The sequence below is a fragment of the Octodon degus genome, unplaced genomic scaffold (assembly GCF_000260255.1).
Source record: "Octodon degus isolate 3935 unplaced genomic scaffold, OctDeg1.0 scaffold00156, whole genome shotgun sequence".
NCBI classification, from domain to species: Eukaryota; Metazoa; Chordata; class Mammalia; order Rodentia; family Octodontidae; genus Octodon; species Octodon degus.
This window is the reverse complement of record NW_004524732.1, coordinates 5,998,723-6,018,947: the sequence shown is the minus strand read 5'-3', so window position 1 is coordinate 6,018,947 and position 20,225 is coordinate 5,998,723. Positions and strand designations below refer to the sequence as shown.

Sequence of the window (20,225 nt, the reverse complement as noted above, 5' to 3'; positions counted from 1 at the left end):
CAGACTTGCTGCAGTGACGTTCCCTGAACCCTGGAGTTGATAACAAACAGCACAGACACCAACCACTCTTACAGCAGCAGTCGATGTTATTTTTCTTGCAAGAACAAAAGGTTCTCTGAGCTCCTTCAGCCACCAGTCCAACGTTCAGGCAGAATAAAATCTTCTGTAGGGGGAGTGTCACCAAAAATAAATACAGTTGCACAGGACCGCCCAAGATGGAACCAAACAAGGCAGGACAGCAGGGGCTGCACCTCGGTGGCTGGTGCGGACAGGAGGGCAGGAAGCAGGGCTGGTGGCGCTGTCTAGGAGCAGGAAGCCCGGTGAACAGCGTGGCCTGGCACCGCTCTGACCGGCTGAGCTATTGGTGGCAGTGGCGGCTGGGCGGGCAGCACCCTCACTGCTGCAGCTCCTTCATCCTGTTCAGGGCGCTGCCCGCGCGGAACCACTCTATCTGGGTCTCGTTGAAGGTGTGGTTCAGCAGGATGGTCTCCTGTGTTCCGTTGGGGTGCTTGATGACGCACGTCAGGGGCTACAGGGGAAGGCGGGAGTGGGTGGGGATCTGCAGTGCAGCTCTGCCCTGGCTCTCCACGGCACCATCTAGGGGCAGCTGCCCTTGCCCACCCGGCAGGGAGGCCCTGGCCAGTCCACCCTCTTTCCGGACCCCTGACCTTGCCGGGGGCGAAGTCCTTGAGGCCCTGAATGGTCAGCTTGTCCACGGGGTGGATCTTGTTGTAGTCGGCAGGGTCAGCGAAGGTGAGGGGCAGTAGGCCCTGCTTCTTCAAGTTGGTTTCTGAAGGGCAGAGGGTCACTCAGTCAACAGGGTGTTGGGGGCTGGTGAGATGGCTCAGTGGTCTAAAGCACCTCCTTAGAACAAGCTTAGCAAAGCACAAGGACCGGGGTTCAATCCCCAGCACCACATGCCAGCCAGCCCCGCCCCCTGGTGGGCTGAGCTGGCCACACAAATAAATAAATAAAAGAAAAAAGCTTTTAAAAAAAAAAAAAAAACAGGGTGGCACAAGCCTCCCCTGCACAGGGAGCTGCCCTCCCTGGTTGGTGGGGCCTCTGCTGGGGACCAGCAGTGGCTCTTGAGCCCCAGGGTCATCAGCACAGCTGTGTGGGGTGTAGGCACTTGGGCCTTGTAGGTACACAGGGCAACAAGGGGACAGTTCTGACCACACAGCCTGGGTCTTAGTGGCACAGGTCTGAGTTTTGAGCAGCAGTGCAGCTGGGATGTCCTGAGCATCAGAAACTGGTAAAGAAGCCACAGTGCTTATGCCTCGCTGCAGCCAAAACCCAGGAGCCAGGGCCAGCCAGATAGCTCAGCAGGTTAAAGCGCCTGCTTAGGCAGACGCAGGGACCAGAGTTTGATCCCTGGCATGCCGTGCTGGCCCCATCCCTGAGATGGCAACTGAGATTGGATGTGGTGGTGCATGCCTGTAATCTCAGGGCTTGGGAGGCTGAACACAGGAGGATCACTCTGAGTCTGATCTCTGTAGTGAGCCCCTGTAGACCTTGTACTAAACACACATACACACACACACACACACACACACACACACCACGAGCCAGACACAGGTTCTAGGCCTCGGTTGTGGCAGGGCAGCTGACCCTGGGCTGCAAGTGAAGGGCAGTGGACAGACACAGTGGGGCGGGCTTGGCTCACCATGGATCCTGGCGAAGCTCTTGGTGATGATGGCCCGGCCCCCAAGATGGCGCGGCTCCAAGGCCGCATGCTCCCGGCTCGAGCCCTCACCATAGTTCTCGTCTCCGACCACTACCCACCGGATGCCGTGTTTCTGTGATAAGCAGGGACAAGGTCACAAGGCTGAGGGCATCATGCTCACCTGCCCAGTACTCACCTACCTGGCTCCTGGCAGCCAAAGTCGGGTAAATCAGGCCCAACTGGGCCCTGTGGGAGTAAGGGCGGACTGGATGTGGCCCCAGATGCCAGTCTGTATGACCACTGCAGGGGGTGCAGACCACTGGGGGGCAGACCGGTGGGAGACACTGCAGGGCCCTCAACTGTGAATGGTGTCACCTGAGGGTGGCCCTGACCCCACCCTGCCCATCCCTCTTGCTCCTGGGCCAGATGTCTGTCTTTGGGGCCTCCTGCCTGCTCATCGCCTATGAGTCTCTCCAGGTCTCTCCTCAGGTCCAGGAGGGGCACCCTCACCCTGACTGCCTGCAGGACCCCTGGTTCCTACTCCTGCCATCCTTGGACTCTGAGGGAGTGGCTGCCAGCACCACCCAGACTCTGGCCTACCTTGTAGTAGCGGGCAGTGTCAGGGACAGGGCCGAACTCCTGCGTGACGGCATTGCGCACCGAATTGGCCTTGCCATTTTCAATGTTGATGGCACCAATGAGCAGATTGTTGGAGATGTTGTCCAGGTGCCCCCGGAATTTGAGCCAGGGTCCCGCGGCTGAGATGTGGTCGGTGGTGCATTTCCCTTTGACCTGACGGGGCGGGCAGAGGACAGTGGTTAGGACGTGGCCAGGAGGAGCAGGTGGCCTCATGCTGGGACCTGGGGGTGGGGGTGGTAAGGAAGGAAACACATCAGACTCTGGACACAGCCTGCAGTCCAAAGGCTCAGGGAGAAGCTGTGAGCTGCTCTGTCTGCAGGACAGGATGGGCTGCTCAAAGGGCACAGGGAGGACAGGTACACATGCAGACTGGGCCCTCAACTGAGAGCCATGCAGCATGGGGCATGAGGTCTCATGTGGGGCAGAGGGAGCTGAGGACACAGCTGGGTCCTGCTGATGGCTAACAGTCTCATGCTGCTTAGGTTTAACCCAGGCTGTGTCACAGGAGAGGTTGTGTGGCAAGATTTGAGGAGCCCTCACTCAAACACAGGCCGTCGCACCCACGAGTGCTGCCAGGCCAGGGAAGAAACACTGCCTAGAGCCTGCCTGGCTACAGCACAGTTACAGGAACCAGGGGGCCTGCCGGTTACTCAGCTATTTAAGCACCTACTCATGCAAACACAGTCAGGCACAGGGAAACATGGTTCGACCCCCAGCTCCACATGCCTCATCAGACCCGCCATTAAGGCAGCCTGAACCAGCCAAAAAAGAAAATCCTCCTCGGTTACAGGAACCAGGCAAGCCTTGTGCAGCCCGCTCGCATGTCAGGCCAACTGCCCTCACAGCAAGCTGAAAGCCCAGATCCAGCAGGACCTGGCCCTTCACTGTGACACGGCCTGCTCTTGCTGGGGAGCAGAGTGCCCAGCAGGCCAGGCTGACCTTGATGAGGATCTGCAGGTCTTCTAGGTCTTTGCCGTCCCACTTGTCAAAAGGCTCCAGGAGCTGTAGGCGCTGGCTGGTGGGGCTCACGTCTACCCGCTGTCCACTGCTGTCCTTTGGGGGATGCTGGTAGGTGTCCTGCCCTGGGTCAAACTCCTACAGCAGGGGATAAGTGATGGGGACAGGCCAGGTGCCCAAGTCCACAGTCCCCACCCAAATGGCTCCAAGGAAGGGAAGCTCCCCACGCCCCAAGGGCCCTTTTTCAAGGAATAGCAATTGTGGACAGTGGCACCCCTGCCCCCCAGAGCCAGTGCAGAGGCACAGGTGTGGGCAGGCCCAGCTCACCGCTCGGGGCAGCTCATCTGCATCTGGAGCCTCCAGCTTGAACTTCTTCCCATCCTTGCCTGTCAGGAAGTCGGTTTCTGGGTTGAATTTGAGGGTTCCTGCGATGGCCAGGGCTGTGACGATCTGAACAGAGGTGGTCAATTTATGCCGGCTGGCACCCAACAGCCCACCTGCCCTCCCACACAAAGCCTAGGAGATACTCCTGCTGCCCCTGCCCTGCTTAGGACAGGAAGTCAGGGACCTCAGGGCCACTGCAGCATCTCCCCTGAGGGTGGGCTGGCACTAACTCTTGTCCCCAGAAAAGAAGTGGTTATGACAGGAGCATCCCTGCTGGGCAGTGCAGAGAGGAGGAAAAAGCACAGGGGTCTCTGGAACATACACTGTTACAATGCAGGGGACAGAAGGCAGGAAAGCCACCAGAGCCCCAAAGCACTTTAGCTCACTCTGCCCACAGTGATGGCAGGCCCAACTTTCATTCAACTCAGGAAAGAGCTGGGTTAGGCTGGGCTGGCATGTAACCCTAAGTTACTTGGGAAGCTGAGGCCAAAGAGGGTTTTTGGGGTTTTGTTTGTTTGTTTTGTTTTTTTGGCAGAACCATAATGTTGATTAAAAAAAAAAAACAAAACACAAAAAAACCATGAAGATGGGAGTATTGGGACAGACAGGCCTGTAAACTCATAATCTCAGGACTCTGAGAGGTTGAGGCAGGAGGAAGGTGAGTTTGATCTCAGCCTGGACAGTTTAGCTACCTTGTCTCAAAAAACTGACTGGAGTTGAAGCTCAGTGCAAAGATCCTGTGTTCAACCTACAATGTGCTGGGGAGAAAAGAACAGCTTGGTGGTCGGCAACTGTAATCCCGGCACTTGGAGGCTGAAGCAGGAAGATCACTACAAATTCAAGCCAGCCTGGACTACAGAGCAAGACCTTGTCTCAAAAAAAAAGGAAGAACACAACAGCGAATAAGCCAGCATCCCATAGACACATAACTCTCCTGCTGGACCCATGAAACTCAGGGTCAGGATGTGGCCAAGCTCATGCAGCTGGTCAGAGTAGAGAAAGACTGTCATACCCACTAATGGCTCAACAAACAGCTGAGGGCCTGGTGACACAAGATTGCCCGGCCCTCCAAGGCTGCACACAAGCTTGCACTCCTCTGACGCCCAGGAGCATGACTTCAGGAGTCCCTGACTGCCTAGCCAGGTGGCCTTACCTCTGGGGACGTAACAAAGGCATGGGTCTCTGGATTTGCATCATTGCGGCCTGTGAAGTTCCTGTTGTAGGAGGTGACGATGGTGTTCTTCTCCCCCTTCTTGATATCCTTCCTGTCAGGCCAGAGGGACAAGATTAGGGACAGCCACCCTAGTTACCTGACCTGTCCCAAGACCCCATGGGCTGGGTTCCTAAGGCTCATGCCCAACCCACAACTGAGAGGAAATGGACCTGAGACTCATGCACACAGTGCAGCAGCAGGCCCCAGGCTCACCAGGGCTGTGTGACACAGGGCAAAGGCAGAGCCCACACTGAGGCCCAGCATCTCCTAACCAGAGTGGCAGCCTCCTCAGGGGCCTTCCTCAGGCCCCTGGCTGTGGCCATCAGTATGTGGGCTTGTGGGCTGCTTGCCCATGGCCTCCTCTCTTTGCAGCCCATGCCCTGCCCCAAGTGCAGATTTTCTCCAGCAGCACAGGGAGGCCTTGGGCTCCAATCTCTTCTCTCCATCCGAGCGATGCTACCACCAACTTCTGGGGTCCCACAGCCTGCTATATAGGAGCTGTACTTTCAGAGGTGCCTCTCACCTGTCCCACTGGCCGATACATGGGCCACAGGCGTTGGCCAGGACGATGCCCCCTACTTCCCTCAGGACCTGTGCCTGTGGAAGGAGAGACAGAGCTGTGTGACAGAGGTGACTGACCAGAGGGGCAGCTTGGCCCGGGCTCCCTGCAGTCACCTCACTCACAGCAGCAGTGGAACAAGGCGGGGTGGGCAGGTACTCACATAGCCATCCCGCTCGATGGTGGCGCGGATCTGCTCTGAGCCTGGCGTGATGGTGAACTGGGACTTGCACTTGAGCCCATGGGCCAATGCCTGCTTGGCCACAGCTGCCGAGCGCCCCATGTCCTCATAGCTAGAATTGGTGCAGCTACCGATGAGACCTGGTGCGTTGTGGGAGAAAGCATCAGGGCCAGAGGAGACAGCGACCGGAGCTCTCCCTGCCCTCAAACCCCAAAGCATTCCACTGAGGTGGGCCAGAGACTATGACTGACAGAGACAAGCTGGAAGCAACCCAAGTGTCCAACAATAAAGGACCAGCTGCTCATGAAGTAGTGTCCACATTTTTTAAATGCCACCAAGACACTGAGTGCAGCCTAGTAGCCCAGCTCATTCTCTATACCTGAGGTTCACAGTGACACTACTGGCGATCACTGTTGACTGGGGCTGATAGGAGGTTAACTGCTTTTCTTATTTATTTATTTATTTATTTATTTATTTACTTACTTACTTACTTACTTATACAAGGTCTTACTATGGAGTTCAGACCCAGGGATTGAACTCAGGACCTTGCACTTGCCAGGCAGGTGCTTATGCCAGTGAGCTATCTCCCCAGCCCTTAACTGCTTTTCTTTTCTACACACTTTATTTCATTTTTTGGATGGGCTAATCTGGGGCTTGTTGGCTCTAGAGATCCTCCTGCCTCAGCTTCTCAAGTAGCAGACACTACGGGTGCATGCCACTGCCCATAGCTTGTGTTCTGCTTGCTTTGTGATTGGAGTAGTGAGATCATTTTGAAGTCTGTCAGCTATTCAACATGCAACTGAATGGTATCACATTACACAGATACCAAGACTGTGTCTGATCAGTCATTAAGCCTCTGAAGACTTTCCCCAAATATGCTCCCCGTGAGGGTAAGCACACTAGTGCCCTAGAGCAGGGTATAGCAGGAAGCTCTTTTCAAGGGTCCCCTCCTGGCCCTATGGACAACTGGGAGGGCAAGTCCAACTATCCTGGCTATGCAGAGGGGAGCAGTCTGCTCAGGTACTGAGCTATTAAGTGGCACAGCCAGGATTTGAACCCGGGCATGCAGTCCCAGGATCTAAGCTCTTCACAGCTGTGCTGTGCTATCTCCTGCAGCAGCAGATGCCGGGACACTGACATGCCAACACACCCTGCACGCAGAGCATGACAACTGCGCGCTGCTGCTAGGATTGCAAAACAGAAGTGCACACCTATAAAGTAAAAAGGCACACAGACAGAAACAATGTAACTCTTGAAGAGCTTGTTCCTGAGTGTGAAGGAGCTCACAGGGATTTTATCTAGTTTTATAATATCGAGACCAAATCCAAGGCCTTCCCACTGAGCTATATCCCCAGGCTTTTTTATTTTTCTGAGACAAGAAAAAAAAAAAAAAATTTTTTTTTTTTGAGGAACCGGGGATTGAACTCAGGCCCTTGCGCTTGCCAGGCGAGCACTTATTCTGCTGAGCCATCTCCCTGGCCCCTGAAACAAGGTCTTGATAAGTAAGTTGTTGAAGGGCTGGAGAGATAGCTCAGTGGCTTAAATCCCTGACTGGCAACTCAAGATCTTGAGTTAAATCCTTGGTACCTAAAATAAAATAAAATCCCTGGTTCTGCATGCTGTGCCAGCCCTGCCCCCAGGGCATGCTAAATCGGCTACCGAGACTAGGTGTAGTGCTGCACACCTGTAATCCCAGCGCCAGGGAGGCTGAAAACAGGAGGATCACTACAAGTCTGAGCTGCACAGTGAGACCCTGCACCAACTACATAAGCAAAAATAAATAAATAAATAAAAAGTAGGGGCTGGCGAGATGGCTCAGTGGAATAAGCGCTTCCTGCGCAAGTGCAAGGGCCTGAGTTCAATGCCCAGTTCCACCATAAATAAATAAATAAATAAAAAGTAAGTTGTTGAAGTTGGGTTTAAACTTGCATCCTCCTGCCTCAGTCTCAGAGAGTGCTGGGATTACAGGTGTGTACCACCATGCCTGTCTTTAGAGGTGTTTTAAAACTCTTATCGATATTCTGTACAATAAGCATGTATTTTTTTTCATGTATTTAGTACAGGGTCTCACTATGTAGACTGGACTCATAGTGATTCTCCTGTTTTCAGCCTCCTAAGCACTGGGATTACAGACACGTGCCACCACTCCTGGTCTCAGTTGCCATCTCAGTGCACCCCAGGGGTTGAACCCTGGCCACTACACTCTGCCTAAGCCCTAAGAAAAAGGTTTTTTTAAGTGACTGGTTGTAGAAAACACCTGCTTTGGAAGTGGCACAGAGCAAAGGTGACTTCCTAGAGCCCCGGGAGCTGCTGGGGGGAAAGCACTCACCCACTCGGATGTCCAGTGGCCACCCTTCCTTCTCTGCCACAGTGCCCACCTCTGCCACAGGGTGGGCCAGGTCAGGTGTGAAGGGCCCATTGATGTGCGGTTTCAGCTGAAAAGACAAGGATTCAAGGAAGAGAGGCAGGAACCAGTGCTGGAGTGAGCCCAGCCTCTGTTTCCAGCTCCCTGGTCCCTACAGGAGGCTGACGCCTGTCCTTGCATCCCAAGCATTGTCCTAGAAAACACACAGAAGCTGTGCAGGTACCAGCTCTGGGATGCCCCAGATGGCTCAGTGGAGTACGTGCTTCCTGGCAAGCACAAGGGCCTGAGTTCAATCCCTGGTTCTGCCAAAAAAAAAAAAGCACTGGTGCCAGACATGGTGGTGCACACCTGCAATCCCAGCACTGGGGAGGATGAGGCAGGAAAATTGTCTCATCTCAACTCTGCAGGCAGGCGCCAAAGCTCAGAAGTGACATTGTGTTCATGGCCACACAGCTAGATGATGGCAGAGGCACAGAACAAACAGCGGCCATCTGCCTCACAAACCCATCATCTCCCAAGCTCCATTACTCTTAGAATTGCTTTCACACTGAGCTGCAGCCCCAGCCAGGCTGGTCTCAAACCTGCAACAATTTTCCTGCCTCATCCTCCCCAGTGCTGGGATTGCAGGTGTGCACCACCATGTCTGGCACCAGTGCCTTTTTTTTTGGCAGAACCAGGGACTGAACTCAGGCCCTTGTGCTTGCCAGGAAGCACGTACTCCACTGAGCCATCACCCTGGCCCCTTGGCACCAGTGCTTCCTAATGTTTTATTCTGAGAGCAGGTCTCTCACTAAGTCCCTCATTTGCCCGCTGGCCCTGAGCCTGCAGTCCCCCTTCAGACTCCCCAGTACTGGGCTAAGGTGCAAACTTTGGCTGACAGACTGCGCTTTGGGATGGACTCCAGGAAGCACTCACTGACATTCCCAGCCTTTTTCAGTTTATATTGATGGCAGCCACAGAGATGGCTCAGTAGAATAAGCGCTTCCCTGGCAAGCGCAAGGACCTGAGTTCAATCGCCGGTTCCACCATAAAAAAAAAAAAAAAAAAAAAAGTTATTTGGCCAACTAAATAGCTCAGCAGATTAAAGTGCCTGCGAGCAGGCTCAGGGGCCGGGGGTTCCATCCCTGGGCCTGCTGTGCCGGCCTGGACCTGGGGCACGCTGAAATGGCAATTGAGACTGGGTGTGGTGGCGCGCCTGTAATCCCAGCCCTTGGGAGGCTGTAAACAGGTAGATCGCTACAAGTATGATCTAGTAGTAAGACCCTGAACACCTTGTAGACCTTTCCCTTAAAAAAAAAAAAAAGTTTTTTTAGGGCTGGGGAGGTGGCTCAGTAAAATAAGCGCTTGCCTGGTAAGCTACTAGGTCCTGAGTTCAATCCCTAGTACTGCAAAAAAAAAAAAATAATAATAAAGTTTATATGGAGACACCATCTTCCTAAGTTATCCAGGCTGGCTGTACCCTTCCTACCAGCTGCGACAGCTATGCACCTGGCTGCTGTTGGAACCTTCTAATGAGCATGGGCTCACGGGGCTTCCCATGTGCCGATCCTCATTAATAAACATGAAGTGTCGGGCTATGTGCTTTGCAAACAGCAAACATCAAGTGACTGTTACCGCAGCAACATAATCACTTAACCACTCTTGCCTCCACATTACCAATGGCCAAAGGAGGTCTCACTCAATGACACAGATGCCCACATGTGAGCAAACTGGCCTGTGTCCCCCAGCCTGCTTCCTCAGACTCTCTCAGGGCCTCCCCCAATGTGCAGCTTCAGGGTGCCAGGCTCAGCCAGGGCCTTGCTTCAACTCTAATAAAACAAAGCTCCAGAGTCAAATCTTGGCCTCCACTAAACCTGCACCAAGCCAAACTATAACCCGTTTCTCATTTGCCAGCCACAGCCACCCCGACTATCCCCATGGTTGGAATCTCATCTCTACCCACCCCTGCCAGGGCCCTGACAGCCAACAGCCAGGCCAGTCAGGACTCGCACCAGCTCCTGGGCCCAGGAAAGCAGTGTCTGCCCACTTAGGAACCAGGTCCCTTCCTCACCTCGTTGAGGTTAATTTCAATCAGTTGGTCATACTGGCAGCCAGGGTCAGGCACCAAGTGGTCCTTGAATTCGTCAGCAAGACTGGCAATATCTGGAGTCAACAAGGGTGAGGCATGAAATGCAGGAGGCAGAAACGGGTGCTGACAGCCACCCATCCACACGTCCATACGCCACCACTCCCCCAACACCCACCAAGCACCACCCACGCCAACACAGGAACAGAGCAAAGCACAGGACACTGTCCCAGTTCTTGAGGAGCTCACAGGCTAGTGAAGGAGCTGGCAGTGAACCCACAATGACACCAGAATAGGAGGAGCTGAGGAACACAGGGAAACGGGGAAACAAACTGAGGTGAGTCAGGGCAGGCTTCCTGGGGACCAAGAGCAGAGTTCAGAAGGAGTCACTGACGAAGGAAGAGGACGCCTGTATTCCCTGCTTTTCCAGCATCAGGGTGGGATGTCCTCCTCTAGGGGAGCTGGGGGGTGGGGAATAGAGAAGGGCTCTTGTTCCAACTCTCTCATCCCCTGCTAGGGTAGTGTCCGTGACACAGAAGTGATCCCTGTCATTTCTGGAGCTTCCTGAAGGAGGCGCCAGGGACCACGCCAAGAAGGACCAATGGCCACCTTTCCAGGAGGGAGTAGCTCACCCCATGAAGAGGCTGCAGTCACCCAGCTCAGAAACAGCAGCACAAGCCTAACTTGTCACACACCTGCAGGGGCTTCTCAGGGCCTCTGAAGTGGTCCTGGAGGACCATGCTCTAAAGGGACCAGGGAGCTTCCTCCTGGGGCACGGCTGTGGCTGTGCTCCTGCTGCGCCCACCTACCCCAGCTCACCTGCGCGGCCTGTCTTGCTCAGGTATTTCTTCATCCTGTGGTTGTACGGAAATACTGAAGTGGTGGCCCCAATTTCTGCGCCCATGTTGCAGATGGTTGCCATGCCTGAGGAGGAATAGCGTCTGTAGTCTGGCCGAGGGCTGGGCTTGGGGGTCTACCTGCCTCCACATACCAGGGAGTGCCAGCACTGCCTCCTGCTCACAGGGCCTCCCAGTGGCAGGGACACTCATCCCTGGGGGCCCAGGGTGAGAGGGGGCTCCCCGAGGCCTGGCTCTCTTGCTCGGCTGAGGTGATAGCCTCCATGTACCAAAGGCAGGCCTGGCCAGCCACTGCCCTGCTGTAAGAGGCCTGCTTCAGCCCAGGCATTTGAGGCTAGCTTGGATAACAAAGACCCCCATTTCAAAAAAAAAAAAAAAAAAAAAAACAGAAACAAAAGAACGGATGCTGAGTACTGTTTGTACACTGGCAGCTCCCAGGGGTCCAGACTCCTATCCAGGTCTGTTCTCAGTGTCCCAGCCATGCTATGCCATGTGGCACAGTGAGGGCTGCTATGGAGTTGAGGTGGTGCCCAGAAAGCCTGGACCAGACAGGGCCGAGCCATGTGCCAAGTCTCCCTGCATTCCCAAGGGTGTGGGCAGCACAAAAACCAGGTCCCTGGCTCATTCCTGGCTTTGGAGGCTACCAGGAAAAATCTCTAACCCACAGGAAGCAAGCAAAGTTCCAACTGCGCTAAAGGAAGACAGGACTGGGCCACTCTGTGAATGAAGCCGCCTCTGACTGACTGTTTCTCCCAGCGCCTCCATCCTCTCCAAAGTCTTATGAACACTCATGTGGCCCAGGGCTTGGCCAGGGCAAAGTGGCAGACACTGGCTTGGGCCCCAACACAGGAAGTTACTGGCAGCTTAGGAAGGGTCCTGATCTCTCTATCAGACTGATAAGGGACCTGCATTAGATAATGTCTAGGGTTATCTCTATGACCTCTACATACCCATCCCTGGCCTCACACTGCCTGGACACGTTCTGAGAAAAGCCTGTCCGGCCCACACAGGGTGAGCGCCCTCCTTACCAGTGCAGGAGATGGAGTCAACGCCCGGCCCGTGGTACTCCACGATGGCACCTGTGCCACCTTTCACTGTGAGGATGCCAGCCACCTTCAGGATCACATCTTTGGGTGACGTCCAACCAGACAGGGAGCCTGTCAGCTTCACACCGATGACCTACAAGAAGGGGCGCAAGACAAAGGTTCTAAGCAGGAAGCCCAGGAACCCAGCTGCAGGCCTCCCCTCTGCTCATTTGTCCTAGCCTTCCTCGAAAAGGAAATCCAGCCTGACCCATCCCCTCAGCTCTTTCAGGCCCACAGGCTTCCACTTCTCCCCACCAACTTCCTCTGAAGCCACCAGCAGGAGTAACTTCCTTGCCCCTCACCTTGGGACACTTCAGCTCCCAGGGGATCCCAGCCATGACGTCCACTGCATCAGCACCCCCAACTCCAATGCAGATGCCACCCAGGCCACCACCATTAGGGGTGTGGGAGTCAGTGCCAATGAGAAGAACCCCAGGGTAAGCGTAGTTCTCCAGAATGATCTGAAAAAGAATCAAGGTCCTAAGCTCAGAAGCCCTCAGTAGAGAACACAGGTGGAACCACAGGTGTCTGCACAGCTGTCCCCACTCACAGGACTGCCCTAGGATGGGACACGGGTGGGAAGCCTTCCCAGTGAGCTTAGGATGCAGGTAGCTGGGACTCAGAAGTAGCTCTAACAGCTCCTGCTGGATGGCTTGGTCTGTACCTGCTCCCCTGTGTCTCAGTTTCCTCACCTATAGGATAAACACTCACACCATCCTAAGCCCAAGATGTGATGAGATCCAGATAAACTGGCATACAAGCATGTCTTGTGACAGCTCCAGGATGTTCCTTGTGTGGGCAGGGTGCCTTGTACCTATATGGCTTCTCATGGGAGACAATTCCATCAGGAGCTAGCTCCAGCCCACAAAGAGCAGCCAAAGAAGTTCTGGGTGCACAGAGCCATCAGTTTCTCCACTGCGCAACCAGGAGAAATGTAAGCCTCCCTTACCGACTTCGGCCTGCTGGAGGTAACTGAGGACTGAAGGGACACTTGTAGAAAGGTGACAGCCTATCTCCTAGTGGTGCCTGCACCCAGACCCTCCTAGCTGGGAAGGCCCTGGGGTGTGTGACCTGCAGCCCTGCCCCTGTCCAGACATTCTGAGCATGCTTGCCCTCTTGGAAAGGTTCCCTGGGGCCAGGTGTCCCCATCATGGGCCCTCATTCTGGCCCATCACCTACTAGTAGTTGGAGGACCTTGACAAGTCACTTCACCCTTCCAGACCTCAGACTGCTCTTCTAGACAAACCAGCTGACAAGTGTCACCTTCTAGAGTCCCTGGGATGACTACACAGATTGCGTATATTCAGCAGACACTGTGGTAGTGGTGGGGGAATGCTTTACTAGTTTATAACAAGATCCTCCACATGGCGTTCTGTGCCCCTGGTCAGATGGCATTGTGCCCACCTCAGTGTTGGGAAGACCAGAGATGTGAAAGGCTTCAAGAAGAAATACGGATGGCTCCCTGGGGTCCCACAGAAAGCCAGGGCACTGGCCTTGCTCTGCCCAGAGACTCAGCTCCATCCCCCAACAACACAAAGGGTTAGGAGATCAGGCTTTTCTCCAACCCCAGCCAGGCTGGCTGAGAAGAACAGGCCCTCTCTGCTTCACCAGTTCACCTGTCTACCCCACCCACGCTTCAGCAGGTGCAAAGGTGTGGAATTAGGTCATCCCTTATACTAACAGCTTGATTCATGAAGACCAAAGACAGAATTCCAAGTGGCCTACATGGTGTAGGCAGAATGCGGTCCATACCCAGAAGGAAGAAGTTAATATGGTCCCTCCAACTATAGAAAAGTGTCAAAAAAAAAAAAAGAAAAGTGTCATGATGGGGCCAGGGAGATAGCTCGGTGGTCTAACTGCCTCCCTAGCAAGCACCAGGACCCAGGTTCAATCCTCAGTGCCACATGCCATGCCAGCCCTGCACTGAGCCAGGCACCAAAACTGAGCATGGTGGTGCATGCCTGTAATCCCAGCACTGGAGAGGCTGAGACAAGATGATCACTACAAGTTTGAGCTGTGTAGTGAGATCCTGTACCAAAAAAAAAAAATAATAACAACAATATTTTTAAAAATGTGTAATGACAAAGCCGATTATGACAGTGGAGGGGCTGGGGAGATGGCTCAGTAAAATAAGTGCTTGCCTGGCAAGTGCAAGGGCCTGAGTTCACTCCCTGGTTGTGCAAAATAAATAAATAATTCTTAAAAAGATTGTGACAGTGGCTTCAGTGTTCTATGGCTACGGCTTGGCAGAGGGAGTGAAGATTAACATGAAAAATAAAAACTGTAAAATCAGCTATCTATTCACACCACACATCCCCACATGTACATCCCAGCTACACCCAGGCCTGTACTCAAAGCCAGACAGGAATGAAGGAACTGTAGTCCCTGTCCCACAGAACATTCAGTGCATGGAGAAAGCACTAGGCACATGCTGCAGATATAACCTGAAGGGCCCATGGGGTTCATGTAGGAAGTCCTCATGCAGCATACAGGGAGGGCAGGGGTCAAACATAAAGCAGAGAGCTGAGGCGCGGAGGAGCAGGATCAGCCAGGCAGCTAGAAGGGCTGGGTTTGCTCAGGTAAATGGCACTGAGGGAGAAGCACAGAGCTGCATGGTAGGCATGGGTCCCAGGGTGTTCTCTATTCAGGAACAGATATACTGGGCTGAACACTTAACAGGTAGCCCAGGGTAGGTGTATATACTTGTCACTTACAGCCCAAATCATGGCCTAGGAGCTGCCAGGGTGGCCTGGAGGAATACAGGATACTCAGATTGAGGTACTCTTCCTAACAGAAGGCAAAAGTCAGGCCTTCCTGCCTGGCTTCCTGCTGCAGAGTGGCTCTCTGGCTGTTGTATGTGTAACTTAACTCCCTGGCAGCCCCAACTTGGCAAGAGCAACAGTATAAGAGGGCAAAGCAGTGATCCGCTGTTGGCTCCAGTTTCAGAGTGGGGCAGAGGTGGCAGCCCTGGCAAGGTCAAGTGACAGCCTAACTCAGCAAATCTGGAAGGTGGCAAACAGGCCCTGGATGGAGGGAAAAGAGGGTCACCTTGTAAAGGGGTAGAGCAGGTTCTGCAGCCAAGATGGATGGGAAACAGACAGATGCACGGGTTGATATCTTCAACAGTCACCTTTTACTGAGGAAAACACCTGCTTCCCCCATCCCCAAACACACGCATTTATGGAAATAAAAACTATCTGCCAAAGGAAACTCCATCCTTGGGCCCCCAGAACTCTTGGTGGACATAGCTGTCAGCCTCCAGCCTACAAGACCCCATGAAGCAGCCTACAGGAAACAGCAGCATTCCACACAGGAGCAGCATTCCACTAGCTCCAGGCTGTACGTCCTGCCTCCCCAAGACAGATGCTAACCTCCCTGGCACATACATCAGGCCTGTCTGCCTCAGTTCTTCTCTGCAAGGTGTGGATAAACACTGCCTACCTCAAGAAGCTATAGTGAGGTCTGGAAAGTCAGTGTCTTAAGTGCTGAGCCCAGCAGCGACATGCAGGACACCCACCTGATCACAGTTACTCGTGCAGTGGAAACCACACAAAAATACTGAGTGAGAGCCCTGTGCATGAAGCTCCCTCCCCTGCACCAAAAACCAGTCTTAATAATTGATATTCTGTGTCGCTCACGGGAATACAATGCTGAGTACATGCTTAGAAGAAGGCGCAGAAAGGAATGTGTCAAACCCTAAAATGCAGTAGTATAGTGCAGGGTAGAGGACTTGTATAGTGTGTGAGGTCCTCGGTTTGATCCCCAGCTTTACTTTTGATAAAAGTGGGCTACTTGGATAGTCTGCAGGGACTGTTTGCATCTTTCTATTCATTCATTCATTCTTCATTCATTCATTCATTCATTCATTCATTCATTGTCTTTTTGAGACAGGGTCTCGCTATGCAATTCAGGCTTGCCTTGAACTCACTTTGTAGCCCAGGCTGGCCTCAAACTCACAGTGAAGGGGTCAGGGAGATGGCTCAGTGGAATATGCGCTTCTCTGGCAAGCACAAGGGCCTGAGTTCAATCCCCAGCTCTGCTCCCTCACAAAGAAAAAAAAAAAAAACAAAAAAAACAAAAAACACCTCACAGTGATCTGTTGGGAGCAAAATTTATCAAATGTGTGTAGGTAGGACTAGGTCTCAGTGCCTAACACAAACAACCTACCTCAGTCCTGAGATAAACATCCTGTCTGGTTAAGGTCAGCTATACGGCAACCTTGTCTCACGTGTTACTAACTGCAAAAGTATAAATAACGTTGTGCGTTGTGTTAGTCTTGCCCATCAGGCAGACCAGCAACCACCTAGCCTAGCTTTTGTCTTCTTGTCTTTCTTTCTCATTCCTGCCACCGTTTCTCCCCAGGTAGAACTGATTGCAGTGAGACCAATGGATCCCTACAGTGATCCTCCTGTCTCAGCCTCCCAGTGCTAGGATTACAGGTATGTACCACCATACCCAGCTGTTTTCATATGAAAAACAAGAACATATTACGTTAACATAAGTTAACGTAATAAAAATAAACTTATACACAAAGGAGGTAAAGTCCAAGAGCTGGCCTGAGATGTCCTCCCGCATCCGCGCCTTGAGTCCCTTGCCCCTCTGCAGGACTGGAAGGTGCTCTCTGGTCACTGGGTGCCACTGAGCCCCGCTTACCTGGTGAATGATTCCAGACCCAGGCCTCCAGAAGCCCACGCCGTACTTAGCACCTGCAGTTGCCAGGAAATTGTATACTTCTTGGTTTATGTCCTATGAGACAAATCCATAACTACAGTGTTAGTGACACGGTTTGCACTGGGTGACCCTAGTCAGGCTCACCTTTGCTCCCCACCATGGTTTGGGAAGGCCACTCTCCTGGAGGTCTTGGAAGCTTAATTCTTGAGGGCTGGGCTGTGGGCAACACCTCAGCTCACAGCCAGGGAAGAAAGGCAGGGGAGCAGAGAACCTGGCTCTGTGACACTTTGCTAGGGGCAGGTTTGGCCCAAATCCCCGCCCTGTTCTCTGGGTCTTAGTTTCCTTATCTGATTTAGGAACTGGGCTAAATAACTGCAAGGCTCCCTCTGGCCACCTTATCCCAAGGCAAAGGTGGGCAGTGCCATGGCAGTACAAGCTGGCCAGGTTAAGTGCTGCAAAAACAAGGGGACGCTCAAGTCTCTCTGTGGATCACGTAGGAGCTGCTTTTCCACCTGAGGCTCCACTGCCTCATGTGTGAACCCAGATGACAGGCCCTGAATGCCCACTACTGACACAGCATCACCTGAAAGGGCAGCAAAGATGGCCATCGAGTCCACTCAACAGGTGCCAGAGACCTGTTCATCCAGGAGATGGCCTAATACGAAAGAGCTGTAGGTAGTGGGGAGGACGGGCGCCTCCGTTGGCGAGCGCCCAGCCCAGGTCTACCTTCTACCCCCTTCTTTGGAGTTTCTGATGGCCCAGTGAAGGCTGTCACTGCCTGGAAGAGGATGGGGCAAGCTGCGCTTGTCACCTGTATTTGGAAGGCAGCTTCTTCAGGGTTAGGGAGATGTTGTGGGATAAGGCTTCCTCTGAAGACATGGTGTGTGCCAGGACAAGTAAGGTGACCCACGACAACAGGGACAACACCATGGGGGTGCCAGTGTACCAAAGGAGGAACTAGGAAATGACACTTGTCAGCCTCAGGAAGGGAAGAGGCAGCTTTGTGGTGAGAAGGGAGCCGCTCTCAGCTCTGCAGGTCCTTGATAAAATATTCTCAGAACCACTCCATTCCCTTTAGGGAACTCCCAGCCAACAGCACAGCCCTCTAAGGCCCCATTTGGTAAGATGGTAACAGAAGCGGACTCCCAGAGCAGTCTCTTTCCATTAGTAACATCCCGGCCTTTTCACTTCCCAAGCTGGCATTTGTCAAATCAGGACCTAGTGGGCCCATGTACACATATGTCTGTGCAAATGGGGGGGTACAGGGGACACAACAGAACGAGCTCAGCCAGGATCCCTCTGACTGTGGACTCTGAGTGGTCATCTGCCTCTATGAACCCCAGCCAGAGACCCTTTATAAATACAAGCAACACTGAAGATACTCACCCCTGCTCAAATCCTGCTACAGTAGAAATTCCCCTCCCACATGTAGAAACGCCACTGTAACAGTGTGAGTGTGATACTATCATGAGCTTGGTGTGCTTTTCCTGTTTAGCCTTGGAACTGCCTGTCCCCGCCCTGTCAAGATCCAGTCCTCAGCACAAGCTGCAGTGTCTGCTGTGTAATTCACCCAGCCTGGATTCTGGTACAGGCCGGGGAGATGGCCCAGTAGAATAAGCGCTTCTCTGGCAAATGCCTGAGCCTGAGGTTCAATCCCCGGTTCCACAAAAAAAAAAAAAAAGGAAAAATGTCAGTCATGGTAGATTCTGGTACAGAAAACAGGGTAAGGCAACCCTCCAGGATTCCTAGCACACTGCAGAGGCCTGAAGGTCCCCCTCCTCAGGTCCTGCCTTGGACCAACCTCTTACATGCAGAGCTCAAGCCCGACACCCCCCTCTTCACTGCATAAACGCAACAAGTTTCTTCCTGCCCTGGGGCCTTTGCAAATGCTGTTTTGTCTAGAAAATTCTTACGGCAGTTAAGCTGCTCAGGACTCCACTTCTGTTCACATCCTCAAAGAGGTTATCTTTTCTCTTCCAAATGCATCTATGTGTTTTGTTTCTGAGATAGGGTCTGTTGATGTATACCAGTCTGGTTTGATTTTTTTATTTTTACCAGTCTGGTTTTAAATTCACTATGCAAGCTGGGTTAGCTCTGAACTCATTGTGATCCTCTTGCTTCAGCTGAGATTACAGGCATGGGCCACCACGCCTGGCTCCTTTCCAAAGTGTAAATCAGACCTCTTTCTCAAGTTTTCAGAGTCCTGCACATTCCCTTCCCAACATTAATTCTGTGACCATTATACATCCTCTTCCCTACTAGACTAAGATCCTCCAAGCCAGGCCTCATCTGTCTTGCCCACACTGAACCCCAGCACCCAGCACAGGACCTGGAGTGTAAGAAAATTTCAGGAGACATTTGTTGAACAAAGGAGTGGGCTCTGAAATCCTATTTTCTGTCACTTACCTCCAGCAATTAGGTTTTGGACCTACAAAGCAAGGGGGAGGCAGCCCCATAGGGTGGCAGCCCTGCTATAAGAAGCTGAGCTCAGGGGGCTGGGGAGATGGCTCAGTAGAATAAGTGCTTGCCTGGCAAGCACAAGGACCCGAGTTCAATCCCCTGTTCCACCAAAAAAAAAAAAAAAAGAAGAAGAAGCTGAGCTCAGCAGGGCTGCCAGGGCCCTGGAGGCCTGGCCTTGCACATTTTTGGCCCCCCACGACATGTAATGCGGCCACCCCCTGCACCACTGCTGCAGAGGACGAAGTCATCAGGAAGGACTTGCCCTTCAGCTGAGCAGAAAGAGCCACTGTGCAACCAGCACACACAGTGGGTGAGCCAGGGCGGCAGAAGGGGCCCAGTGGGAAGGCGGCTCCAAGTGTTTCCCAGGGGCCCAGAGGCCCAAAGGCTCTGTGTGCTGGGCTAGCCACGGAAGCTGGGTGCTTTCCATCACAGGCTGTGCTCTGGGCCAGCATTCAGCTCCAGCCAACAGCCGCTGGGGTCTTGTTCCCAACACAAGAGGGGAGGCCTAGAGCTGGGAGAGAACCGCTGCTGCCAATAGCAGCACACAGGCTCCACTCTGGGCCACGGCAGCAGCAGGGCTGGATTACATAAGCATGGCACATGACCACTTGTCCTGACAGCAACACTCAAAGGAAAGGGCCCCAAGCAGCTTAATCAGCCCCAAATGGCACTGCTGGACTCGGGCTCAGGGTTAGCTTTCAGCACGGCTCCCATGACTGTGGGATTCAATGGTTGGTGACATTACCATGATCTGTGGCTCCCTCCCTCCCTGGCAAGAGTCCCAAGGGTCAGAGAAGCAGGACAAAGTACAAGTGCGTCAATCCCGGACTGCCTCCTCCTAAGCACGCGGCAGGGACATGGTGCCCACTCCACAGAACTTTTTTTTTTCTTTTTCTTTTTTTTTTTTGTAGTCCTCGGGGTTGAACTTTAGCCTTTTTATTAATTATCATTATTATTTTAGAACAGGGTCTTGCTACATTTTGTTTTGTTCTTCAGATAAGGTCTCACTATGTTCAAAAAACTAACTCTAGTATTATAAGACAAAAACAATCCAGGTGTGGGGCTGGCGAGATGGCTCAGTGGTCTAAAGCACCTACTTAGAACAAGCTTAGCAAAGCACAGGGAC

At 53.0% G+C, this 20,225-nt stretch overlaps 1 protein-coding gene across 1 annotated transcript in view; it reads right to left on the bottom strand.

Moving 5' to 3' along the window:
• Positions 1–66: 66 nt before the first annotated feature.
• Positions 67–20,225, bottom strand: part of Aco2 (aconitase 2) — a 49,718-nt gene continuing 29,559 nt past the window's right edge. The window contains exons 4-18 of the mRNA XM_004642571.2: positions 16,622–16,714; positions 12,271–12,429; positions 11,912–12,062; positions 10,846–10,950; positions 10,012–10,103; positions 7,926–8,031; positions 5,579–5,736; positions 5,380–5,453; positions 4,797–4,908; positions 3,587–3,709; positions 3,242–3,397; positions 2,264–2,455; positions 1,664–1,796; positions 669–790; positions 67–529 (exon numbers count right to left, since the gene is read on the bottom strand). Of these exons, the coding sequence (XP_004642628.1) occupies positions 395–529; positions 669–790; positions 1,664–1,796; positions 2,264–2,455; positions 3,242–3,397; positions 3,587–3,709; positions 4,797–4,908; positions 5,380–5,453; positions 5,579–5,736; positions 7,926–8,031; positions 10,012–10,103; positions 10,846–10,950; positions 11,912–12,062; positions 12,271–12,429; positions 16,622–16,714 (1,911 nt within the window). The 3' untranslated portion in view covers positions 67–394. The remainder of the gene's footprint in view (positions 530–668; positions 791–1,663; positions 1,797–2,263; positions 2,456–3,241; positions 3,398–3,586; positions 3,710–4,796; positions 4,909–5,379; positions 5,454–5,578; positions 5,737–7,925; positions 8,032–10,011; positions 10,104–10,845; positions 10,951–11,911; positions 12,063–12,270; positions 12,430–16,621; positions 16,715–20,225) is intronic.